The sequence below is a fragment of the Antennarius striatus genome, chromosome 4 (assembly GCF_040054535.1).
Source record: "Antennarius striatus isolate MH-2024 chromosome 4, ASM4005453v1, whole genome shotgun sequence".
NCBI classification, from domain to species: domain Eukaryota; kingdom Metazoa; phylum Chordata; class Actinopteri; order Lophiiformes; family Antennariidae; genus Antennarius; species Antennarius striatus.
In genome coordinates, this window is record NC_090779.1 from 5,024,868 (window position 1) to 5,036,761 (window position 11,894).

General features: G+C 40.8%; 2 protein-coding genes across 5 annotated transcripts in view; both read right to left on the bottom strand.

Moving 5' to 3' along the window:
- septin15 (septin 15) overlaps positions 1-3,694 on the bottom strand; it is a 37,915-nt gene extending 34,221 nt beyond the window's left edge. Inside the window, exons 1-2 of one of the 4 annotated variants that reach the window (XM_068312313.1) lie at positions 3,400-3,694; positions 148-244 (exon numbers count right to left, since the gene is read on the bottom strand). In XM_068312313.1, coding sequence (XP_068168414.1) covers positions 148-244; positions 3,400-3,438 — 136 coding nt within the window. In that variant the 5' untranslated portion in view covers positions 3,439-3,694. Of the gene's footprint in view, positions 1-147; positions 248-659; positions 693-3,399 lie in introns of those variants that run through there. The other 3 variants (XM_068312312.1, XM_068312315.1, XM_068312314.1) reach the window with 3 other exon arrangements.
- A 6,769-nt stretch (positions 3,695-10,463) lies between these two features.
- On the bottom strand, positions 10,464-11,894 carry LOC137594072 (monocyte chemotactic protein 1B-like). The gene is made up of 3 exons (XM_068313306.1): positions 11,641-11,894; positions 10,795-10,912; positions 10,464-10,604 (listed from the first exon to the last, which is right to left on the bottom strand). Exons 1-3 carry the CDS (start codon positions 11,705-11,707, stop codon positions 10,490-10,492), a joined length of 300 nt encoding a protein of 99 aa, XP_068169407.1. The 5' UTR covers positions 11,708-11,894; the 3' UTR covers positions 10,464-10,489.

Below are 11,894 nucleotides of genomic sequence, written 5' to 3' on the forward strand. Positions count from 1 at the left end.
CGGTGACGACACAGTCGCACAAAAATGAAAACACACTCAGGTGGATGGTCGCAGGGAGGCGAGCAGGTGTGTCGACATGGGTTTGGCTACAACCTTGTGAACAGAAGCAAATGCACACACACACACACAAAGGACTTTCCAACTTACCTACAACCATTAAAGTGAACTCAAACCCTCTTTTGACCGACTTCCGATACACCTGGTTGGGAAGATTGGCAAAACCCACGTAGCCTTCCAGGTTCCGCTGCTGAGGGCAAACACACACAGAGACACACAGTAAGATAGGGTTCATAAAAAGATGAGTATTCATACAAAACACTTTGGAAGTGAAAAAATAGGAGAGCTGCTGCACACACACAGACACAGACACACACACACGTTAACCTACAATTAGTACTTTTGTCTCCTGAAGCAACAGAGACCCTTTGAAGCAAAGAGCAGCTGGGGAAAACACAAGAGGGGGAGGCTGTTTAAATGGGGACAGATGAGGGGAGACTCGACCACGAAAAGAAATATCAGGCTTTCCTTCAGGACAGAGGGGAGGTAGAGGCCCTGACACAGAAAACAACCTATTTAAATGAAGTAGGAAACATGTCTCTGTAAATGCAAAGAGAGAAGGAAACACAAACAGCAGCAAACAAGCAAACTCATCTCCCTACGCGCTCGATCACGTCCATCCCGTCCCTCGTGTAGGACAGGTCGTGTTGAAGACGGTGCGTCTCAAACCAGTTCACAGAGAGACCGGCATGTCCAGCTGCTTTCTCTGCTGCTGACGTATGTCTCCCACCCCCAGCTCCCTCCGCCTCCCCCACAACAATAGACCGCTGTCAGATAACTCCCCCATCCAATCACTGTGCAGCATCCTCCATGCTCCGCCAGGCAAACACAATTGATTTGTAACCGGTCTGCCCGGGCTGGACTGGCCTCGCTAACGCCGTCGTACACGGCACTGATGCAGCTCTGTAGGGCGTCGGTCTGACAGCATGGATCTAAAAGATGTTAGCACGGCAGCTAAGATGTTTCAGGTAAATCCGACAGCTTTAGAGTTACTGTATGTTGTGCAACTCTTGTTCCAGCCATGAGTCTTTCTTACATTTATCAATATTCTAAATACCAGTAGATCTTTGGTATTTGGATCAAGCAGCTGCAAGAAAGACATAGAAATACAACTGTTGGGTTCTGTGTGGGATGTATTGAGTCAAACTTTAGTCCAAACATCCCTCCTTACAACACACATGCGCAAATCAGATGTTGTTCAGACTTTAAACCTTCAGAATTATTTTAACAGAAGAAGCCAACCGCTTTTTATTTTAAGGTCTAAATCTACATCAGTCCTCTGTGTCTGAACACTTACACGTTTGACCTGATCCAAAAACACAAGAAAAATTAGCCCTAGCAGCTTAAAACCATCTAGAGATGACACAGATGATTTGGGATGTTTGTGTGGGAAACAATCAAACTTAACTTCTAGGACTGATGGATCATCGTTCTGTCTGGAGAAAGAATGAAAGTGATAAGAAGGTCACCCAACCAAGGGTGAAATATGTCGGTGTCAATGATGCTCTGGAGCTGTTTCGTTTGTCTGGAAAACATGGATTAAACCAAGTATCAGGGAAATCCTGAAGGAAAACATGTGTCCATCCGTGAGGAAGATGAAGGTCGGATGTCGCTGAATGTTCCAAAAAGAAAATGATCTCAAAAGAAGTTTCAGAAGAAGACCCACACCATTCTTCAGTTGAATCCCAAAATCTGAAGTGAGTTTCCGCAGGAAGGCTCACATCAGGTTCTTCATTGGCTTGATTATTGTAAATAGTTAATCAATATGTTCTAGCAATAAAGCTAAAAAGTAATAGATTTGAAAAAATGTCTCAACTGCAGATATTTAGACTTTAGAATGCCCTGTGTGGGCATTAGTATGAAAGCATCAGCACACACACACACACACACACACACACACACACACACACACACACACACGCGGATGAACAACCAATGTGTCAAGGACAATAAGTGTTGCACACAACACGGTTTCATGAAACAAACAGGAATGTTTAAATCATCAATTTCCATCAATATTTGAAAATCTTCCACACACTGGGCCGTGTGACAAAATCAACACATTTTGACAGACAGACAGAAAAGTAGGGACTTGAAGGAGGGAAGTAAAAAGGAAGAGGAGCGAGGAAGGCCAGCCGGTCTCTATCATTACTAGTCACCCCTCCCCCCGTCCACCCAGGGGCGACAGTAGTTGCCACTGACATCATCTGCATTGTCCACCCCCCTCACCCAGAAGCTGATGCTAATCCTGCTTATTACTGCCATCAGCCTCAGTAATTACAATCTCACAATCAACTATGTACTAAATACAGTACAGAACTGTAGAGGAGGAAATCATCTGAAAGTGGGGTCTGCAGAATTTCTTTTTTTTTTTTTAATTCACATTTTAGGCACAGAACATTACACCCACTGTCCCTTCATTATTTCTGGAGGGGTGCGTTGGGTTTTCTCACCCTGGTGCTTTTCTACTGAGGAGAGATGCATTCAAGGACTCCTCACGGCGTCAGAAACATTCAAATTCCACAGGAAAAAGGAGCGTTGCTGGACAGAATTGGAACCCAATCTCCTATCAGACCACTATCCTACATCATGGAGGCCTAAATTAGCCAGAACATGTATTCTAGCTGATGTGATAGGAATGTGAACACAGAGCAGATGGACTTGTATGAGAAGCTCTAAACGAAGCCAAACCAAACATCCAACCATTAATCGGTTTAATTGTGATTGACTGTCTGGCAGGGTGACACAGATGTGACTGGGGAGTGTCTGCGGTACACAGTCGTACAGTCACCAACAACTTTACAACCTTCGTTGGAATTACTAGTTTTGCGGTCTGAACAAATCTCACTGCTCTAATCCTCGATGTAATAATTGGTATTGATCAGCTGGCGAGGTTTCTCACGTCCTCACATCGGATCACTGGTGTGAAAACACGTCCCAACAAGAACGTCTTTCACAACTGCGACGAGCTGTAATTGAGAGCAGACCACGTACCCCAGATCCGTGTAACGTTCAGGGTCCCCTCAACTCAGCCTCCGCTCAAATCACGGCACTTCACGCCAGCTAAATTAGCCCGCATTCACGACATATTATGTAAAATGATGATGTAGTTTTACAAACACAACCCACATTTCCCCAGTAAGTCCACGCAGGAGGTTGGGAGACGTGATTCGTTTCCAAAACGATGGCAGACGAGCTTTGCATTGCTTTCCGTATGGTTAAACGCACCGGCAGGATGTGAGTGCTATACCCATGTCGGGTTGAATTACCAGTCTTATTGAGAAGAGAAGGAGTGTGAACAACTTCAAAACATCACTTCGTATCCAACACAATGTGACTTACAGCGATGCTGGGAACCGCAGTCTCTGGTCGCTCGATCATCGTGCTGTGCTGTCACCACCCAGCCTGCAACGGACAGTCACCGAGGCATACACCGATACGCGTCCACAGAAAGACGGAGCAGCGACAAATACGAAGCTTCCGGCTCTAAAAACCTTCGCTGGACTAAACAAAAACAGACCAAGCGCGTCTGGAAGTGAATGAATGAGGTTAAATTACATATGGCCGCTACGGGAGCCCACTACCACTGGATGTAAGTCGAGGAGTGAAGAAAAAAAAGCCCGAACTGTTTTTACTCACGCGGCAAACCTCGGAACCTTACGAAGGCACTTCCGCTTAGGATTTTCAGAATAAGACATCGCAATTCTGACGAAAAATATACAAAACTTACCAGAAAACGAAATGTCAAAGACGACCAGAACAGCTTTGTTGTATTACTGGACGTGACCGGAATAGTTATTACATTAAATATCAACACTTTCCATTTCGAAAAACAGTTTTAAATGGGCTTTTCTTTCATTTAATTGATTTCATCAATTACCGTACTCTACAATGTGAAATGTGTGCAATATATCCAACTATGTTTCGTGTCTTTAGCTCGTGTTTTGATTTTGTTTTCGTATTTTATACAATATAGATTTACTTTCTGTTGAGATGCACATCACAATTAACATTCACTTGGAATTCTGTAACGTTTTAATATTGATGAGTTCATATTTACAGAGGTACACTATACTGTACTCCAATATTGCACTTTAGCTCAGCGGAAGCTAAATAAACTACCTTAACATCAAGCGCTCATGGTTGAGTTTGGACTCTCATTTTGAATATCCTTGTAACCATTTCCGGGTTGCGTCGCTAGCTTTATACACGTGTAGGTGGACCGACCTCCCTATTGGTCACACACGAACGTGATCAGCCCCTGATCGCGAGCATGAGGCCTTCAAATGCTCAAGGGCATAATATGATGCCTTCAAAGACTGTTGTGAAAACCACAGCAAAAACATTTTACAACTGTGACAATGGGTCAATTTCACATTTAGTGGAACCCTGCAGTGACGTGCGGTCAGGGGATCATCATGAAAGATTTAAAAAAAAAAAGAAAGAAAATGGAAGAAATAAATTAAATGGTTATATTTATCCAGTGATGTGTATTATAAAGTTATTTTCAATTTAAAGTCACCTATTTTAGATTATTTTCACTCAGAATCACTGAATTTTCACATTTACTGCTGAAATACTGAGAAGAGACCTGCGGTGAGGCATCAACCAGCCGAGTCTCTGGCATACTAAACAGTGAGACCATAATGCTATCTCTCTATATGTCGCTATTAAAATGTTCTGACACGTTTGCTCTATGAACTAAATTTCCATAGTTTAGCTAATGTATATAATGTACAGTATTTTTTTTCAACAACTGTATGTGTGTACCGTCTTTCTTGAGTTTAGCGATCCTAAAACGGCTGGGATGAGGCACTAAGTGAGGCAATCAGTTCTCCAGCCTCATGCTGGGGGGCGCTGGTTATTCCAAGGGATTCTTTTTGGGACTCCTCGACCGCAGAATAAGTGACAGCAACCTCCAGTCTATAGGCAGCAAGCAAGTGCAGCCATTCATTTGTTTTCCACTCGCTTTGTCTTTACTATAAAAATGGAGGATTACATATCTAGACTCATTTTTTTGATGCTTTTGTTCAGAAGGAGCTGCACGTGGACTTCATTTATAAGTAAACATAACATATAAACAAACATGTAGATAGCAACATAACAAAGTAACAACATTTTTTTAATCAAATCTGCTTATTTGTGTGTTACAGTTTGAAACACACAAGTAACACAGTTTGCTATGAGTCTGTAAAAGTAACCCGCTCACTATTAAATGGTGAATCAGCTACACTGTAAGCTCATATGTTTGTAATTCTGATTATGATGAAGTCAGTGCCTCACCAGCCATGTGGAGGAAAGTGGTTTGGGTTGGTTCATGATTCATGGATGCAGTGGCGTGCGGTGAGGTTCATGGCTGTTGAGGCACTGACTTCATCATAATAAGATGAAGATGTTTACGAACATATGAACCTACAACTTTGCTTATTCACCGTTTAATAGGCAACAGTAAGGGGGTTATTTTTAAAGTCTCATAACAGAATTATTTACACACACAAGCACATTTGATTAAAAAAACTTGTTATGTTGTTACCAGTGTTACCTATGCTCTTTATATGTTATGTCTACTTATAAATGAAGTCCATGCGCAGCTCCTTGTGAACAAAATAATCTAAAAAAATTTGAGATGAGATATGTAATCCTCCTTTTTTATAATAAGGCAAGGCGAGCGAAAAATAAATGAACGGCTACACTTCACACGCTGACTATAAATCGTAGTTTACTGTCACTTCTTCTACGGCCGAGGAAGAGGAATCCTTGGCCGAATCCATGCACCAGCGCCCCCTACCATGAGGCACAAGAACTGCATGCCTCAATTCATGCCTTTTCCCAGCGGTTTCAGGACCGCTCAACTCAAGCAAGACGTTACACACATACAGTTGTTGACAAAAAAACTATACATTATATAATTAGCTAAATTATAGAAATTTAGTTCAGAGAGCAAATATGTTTGAACATTTTAATAGGCCTCACTGTATTGCATACCAGCACAGCTAGTCAAGCCATTGCGAAATCCATGGTGAGGCTCGGCTGGTTGGTGTCTCTTCTCAGTATTTCAGCGGTCTTCTTCTTTTCCTTTCGGCTTTTCCCTTCAGGGGTCGCCACAGCGAATCAATTTCCTCCATCTAGCCCTGTCCTTTGAATCCTCTTCTCTCACACCAACTACCTTCATGTCTTCCCTCATTACATCCATAAACCTCCTCTTTGGTCTTCCTCTAGACCTCCTGCCTGGCAGTTCAAAACTCAGCATCCTTCTACCAATATATTCACTTTCTCTCCTCTGGACATGTCCAAACCATCTCAGTCTGGCCTCTCTGACTTTATCTCCAAGACCTCTAACATGTGCTGTCCCTCTGATGTACTCATTCCTGATCCTATCCTTCCTGGTCACTCCCAGAGAGAACCTCAGCATCTTCATCTCTGCTACCTCTAGCTCTGTCTCCTGTCTTTTCCTCAGTGACACTGTCTCTAGACCAAACAACATCTCTGGTCTCACCACAGTTTTGTACACCTTTCCCTTCATTTTAGCTGAAACTCTTCTATCACACATCACACCTGACACTTTCCTCCACCCGTTCCATCCTGCCTGGACACGCTTCTTCACCTCTTTTCCACACTCTCCATTGCTCTGGACTGTTGAGCCTAAGTACTTAAAATCCTCCACCTTCTTGATCTCTTCTCCCTGTAACCTCACTCTTCCACTTGGGTTCCTCTCATTCACACACATGTACTCTGTCTTACTGCGGCTAACCTTCATTCCTCTCCTTTCCAGGATAAACCTCCACCTCTCTAGCTTCTCCTCCACCTGTTCCCTGCTCTCACTACAGATCACAATGTCATCTGCAAACATCATAGTCCATGGAGATTCCTGTCTAACCTCGTCTGTCAGCCTGTCCATCACCATAGCAACAAGAAGGGGCTCAGAGCTGATCCCTGATGTAGTCCCACCTCCACCTTGAACTCCTCTGTCACACCTACAGCACACCTCACCACTGTCTTACAGTCTTCATACATGTCCTGTACCGTTCTAACATACTTCTCTGCCACTCCAGACTTCCTCATACAATACCACAGTTCCTCTCTGGGCACCCTGTCATCAGCTTTCTCCAGATCTACAAAAACACAATGCAGCTCCCTCTGGCCTTCTCTGTACTTCTCTATCAACATCCTCAAAGCAAATACTGCATCTGTAGTACTCTTTTTTGGCATGAAACCATACTGCTGCTCACAGTATTTCAGTATTTCAGCGGTAAATGTGAAAATTCAGTGACTTTGAGTAAAAATAACCTATAATTGTTGACGATAAACGGAAAATAACTTTATAATTTACATCACTGGATAAATATAACCATTTAATTTATTCATTTTCCATTTTTGTGTTTTATGATGGCAAGTGAGGACATGCCTCACTGCATGGATGTATGGTCTTACCTCAGCAACGATGTGTACCATTATAGGTAGCAGCGTAAAGGTTTGCGATAATCCACTTGTCTGTGTCCTTTAATGCACACTAATATATCCACTACACATCACAAGTGACTTTGATGGCTTTTATCTGGGGGATAGAGGTTACTTCAACTGGGTTCACTGCAGGACGAGATGAGATGACCATAGGCCTGCTGAAAACGAGTTTCCAGTGCCTACGTCACTTCAGGATGATTCCTGAGAGGGCCTGTGATATAATTGTGTTGTTCTGCATACTATTTCTTCAACTAGAGGAGAACAACACATGTGTATCATGTGACTAAAACAGACAGAAAATAAAACTTGGAATGCCTAAAGGCTGTTCTAAGCAGCACCATGCCACAGCTATTGATGTAAGAACTAAAACAGTTTTAGCTATTTTAAAGGACCACATGCAAAAGACCTAGATGTCAGCTCGTGATTTCGGTTCTTATATACTAAAGGTTTACGCAATGGTAGGAATATTCTTCTTCTCAACTGTTTTTGTAACATGCATATGTCGATTTACTGTTTCATTTAAATAACATTAAAAGGTTTGAATAGGATTCATTATTTAACAGAACCTGATATAGATGAGAGCATATAAATGTGTGTGTAAAGAGCATTATGTTGGCGATAAAACAACAGTCAAACAGCCATTTAATATTTAATGTAAAATGTCAAATATTAATGAAAATAAGGAGGTATACCCATGAGATGATGGTATTGTGTGAACAATGTTTTTATACTTCATTCTCTGCTGCTGCTGTATGTGCTTCTCCCCCTCTGGACTGCACCTAAATTCAATAAATTAGTAGACTACTATTTCTGACATTAATGTTTCCAACATTATGTTTCCAAAATTAAATGAGTGATTACTTCGAAGATAACAGATCACTTTCATTACTTTCATAATTTCATGATGCAAGCAATGTACGTATCACAGTCAGAGTCAAAAATGATTTGCCTCCCCTTATGATCTTTGCAGATTGTGGTGAAGATCTTAGTACAGGTTTGGATAGATCACACGGTCAATTTTTTGAATCATTCATAATTTATGCAAGTATATGCTGCAGCTAAGCCGTACTATGTTGTATTGCCAATGCAAATTACTGGATTTGTGGTGCATGCATCTTGTCATGTACGATTTCAAACCATTCACAGATTGCTTTACAACAAATAACATCTCAAATGAGGATATTGCTGTAATGTTGCTGGAATGTCGATCACATCACCTGGTGTCTGGTACATAGATATGTAGCATAGATATGCAGCAGGCACAGAGGTGTGCAGGTCATACTGTGCCTGCCAAGCACTGATGACAGTGAAGCAGAACTATTTCTCTCTGACCAGTCACTGTTCTGTAATGTTTCACTCCACTGAACTGCAATAGAGGTAATACTAAACATAGTAGTACCAAATGCCTTTTCTCTATTGAAAAACCACAAGTAGTATGAAGTGGAAATGGAGCTCTAAACATTTGTGTTTAATATTTAAAATGTGGCCCCTTTAACCTCCAATTCAGAAAAGACATTGAGCTGCTCCTGATTCTACTACTGTATTCTATATATTAACATGCAAGTTGTTTAAAATGGAACCAGGGAAAAATATATAAACAATATCATAAGTTTAATAATATAAGAAATATTATAAAGTATATAAGACATTTGCATGTTAGCTTCATGTCAGTTTCAAACATGAAGCCATGTATGGAGGGAAGTTTTTGCTGACATTGTTTGGAAAAAGATCTTTTCACACTTAAAATCAAGACTTTCTGGAACTGGTGATTACAAGTAACAATTAAGGCATAATCTTAAATTATGAAATGTGGTGAAAAACAATGAATAATAAGTCGAAAAGTCTGTAACTACACAGAGGTGGAAAAAAAAGCTTCCATAAAATCAATTCACAGAGTCAGTCAAGGTTGTTCTATTGCTCAAGAATAAATCCTCTTTATAGGGAGGAAGAAAATTATATTTATTTTTTCCTTCCTGTCTTTCTCTTTAGATTACACAGTCTGTTTTGACAAAAGACAGATTGACTCCTGGTCATTTAATGTTGAAACTAAATACGTAAATAAGTTCTTAACTTTAAGGCATCTGCAATTAGTAATATGGATCCATGTATTTAGCACATAGGCTTCAATAAAATATATATTAAAAAAAACAAACATAAACTATATTTAAAAAAGAAAAATAAACCATATGTGGAAACCAGACCCCAATATAAAGACGATAAACCACAGAGTTGAATGTTGACATCACATCTTGCTTAATTTAATCGATTCAAATAGGTAAAATAGGCACACAGGGATAACAATAACAATCTTGTTTGATTGTGCTACATATAAACCAATTCAAAACCTGCCTGTGGGTAGAAAACGAACATCATGAAAGAAAACGAACATATGAAAGCAAGAGAAAAAGCTCCCTGTGGGTCGTTGTGGAAATCATGAGGTAACCCTGAGCTTACTCTACTGATGACATCACAAGGAGCTGGGAGGTGTAGCTGGTTTTGGGTACATGTTGTCTCTCAAAGCCAATTCAAATAACACAACAGTAAGTTACAAGATTAGGATTTGTCTAAACTTGGTGGACTGAACCAGACTGTCAGTGTTGTATGAAACAAAAACACGTACGGGTTATAGAATAATAGAAATTTTTTTAAAATCAGCATGTACAAAAATAACAAAAATGGTGTAAATATCACTATTTAAAGGAGTGACAACATTACATTTTGTCATGCATACATTTCAACTAATAAATGGCAGAAGAATCTTACTATTTTATATGTAAATGATTAGTGAACAACATCTCACACATATTTTGTATATAGAGACAGAAACCTGTAGTTTAGCTTAGTGTCGCTGCTGTAAACCTGTATGTGGTGACAAGGCTTATTTTGAAATATTGTTCGCAAAAAAACTGCAGCATCAAACACATCATGGCCACGTCTTATTTAGTGAATGTTGTATATGTTGTTGCCATGGTTACAGGTTGGATGTCTCTCCTGGGGCAGGTCTGGCATCCAGGTAGCTGATAAGTTCCTTCACCCAGACGGCTGAAGGTCTCACACACAAGGAGCGACCTGTCACTGTCTTCAGTCTGCACACACACACACACACACACACACACACACACACACACACACACACACACACACACACACACACACACACACACACACACACACACACACACACACACACACACACACACACACACACACGCACACACACAACAGTCAGTTACAGCGTAGACACCATGATGATGGTGATGGTGACGATGTGCTTACAGGATGGCGGGGTTGGTGCACCGCTGGCTAGTCTTGATGTAGCCCACCACCCTGTTTCTGTTCACCTCCCTCTCATTGAATCGTGTGCAGCATTTCTTTGGTCCAGCACCTCGCATACCTGCGAACACAGTCAACAACACACACAGATGTCAGCTGCCTGTTCCTGTGTAAGTTCTGTTTTTAATTTCCTGTCACACCAGACTAAATCTGATGCTGTTTGCCTCTTAGTTGAAGGGATGATGTGATTTGGAAATATCTTGATATGTTGCTCTATCAATAGCCAATCATGATTAATGCCCTTCTATTGATCGTTAAATATGTCTCTGCAAACACTTTTGTTATATTATAAGAACATAAACAAGTTCCGTCCAATGCTAAATTACATTAATTCAGTGGCTTGTAAAATGACAGATATTGTAGGTTTCAGCTTATTCCAGCTGAAACCTGTTGCTCCTTTCTAAAAAAATAGATTTTATCTATTTATTGTTGATTCCTTAAATGGACTTTGTATAATACGGTGTCCTTGAGTGTCAAGAAAGGCGCCTTTAAATAAAATTTATTATTATTGTTATTATTATTATTATTAAAAATTGTTCATTACTGTGATTGTATCCAGTCTGGTTATCATTTGATAAAATTAGTAAGTCAAAATATTGATTGATACAGCTTTTGAGTACAATTTCATTTTTGATTTAGTAAAATAACCCAGATTAGCTATGTTGGTTTGTTTGGCAAGACATAAAATGATTCTACAGAGGTGATGTGATTTAAAACCCACCTTCAAATAGTGTAAACCAAAGGTTCCCAGTTCATTCTGTCAGAGGACTAAGGTGGTCAAGCGCTTACCTTCAGTCAGAGCGATGACAGCCAGCATGAGGACCAACACAGCCGGAGTGAGACGAGGAGCAGCCATCCTGAAGTCAGTGTCGTGTGTCAAACGTGTCAGTGTTAGATGAGCATTGCTGCTGTGCTGTCTGCGGTGGTGTGATCCTCGTCTGCCATCATTTATGGGGTCCAGGAGCAGCTGGGAAAGACCCTCAGCTCCAGTTTGGGACTCTGATATGTCAGAATGACATTAGTGACTGTGGGGGTTTCACTGA

Bases quoted from the DNA above. Each gene is read 5' to 3' on its own strand.
- LOC137594072 (XM_068313306.1), bottom strand. From the start codon at position 11,707: ATGGCTGCTCCTCGTCTCACTCCGGCTGTGTTGGTCCTCATGCTGGCT. The intron at 10,913-11,640 runs GTAAGCGCTTGA...CTGTGTTCGCAG, and splicing joins TGTCATCGCTCTGACTGAAG to GTATGCGAGGTGCTGGACCA. The intron at 10,605-10,794 runs GTAAGCACATCG...GTGTGTGTGCAG, and splicing joins TGCACCAACCCCGCCATCCT to ACTGAAGACAGTGACAGGTC.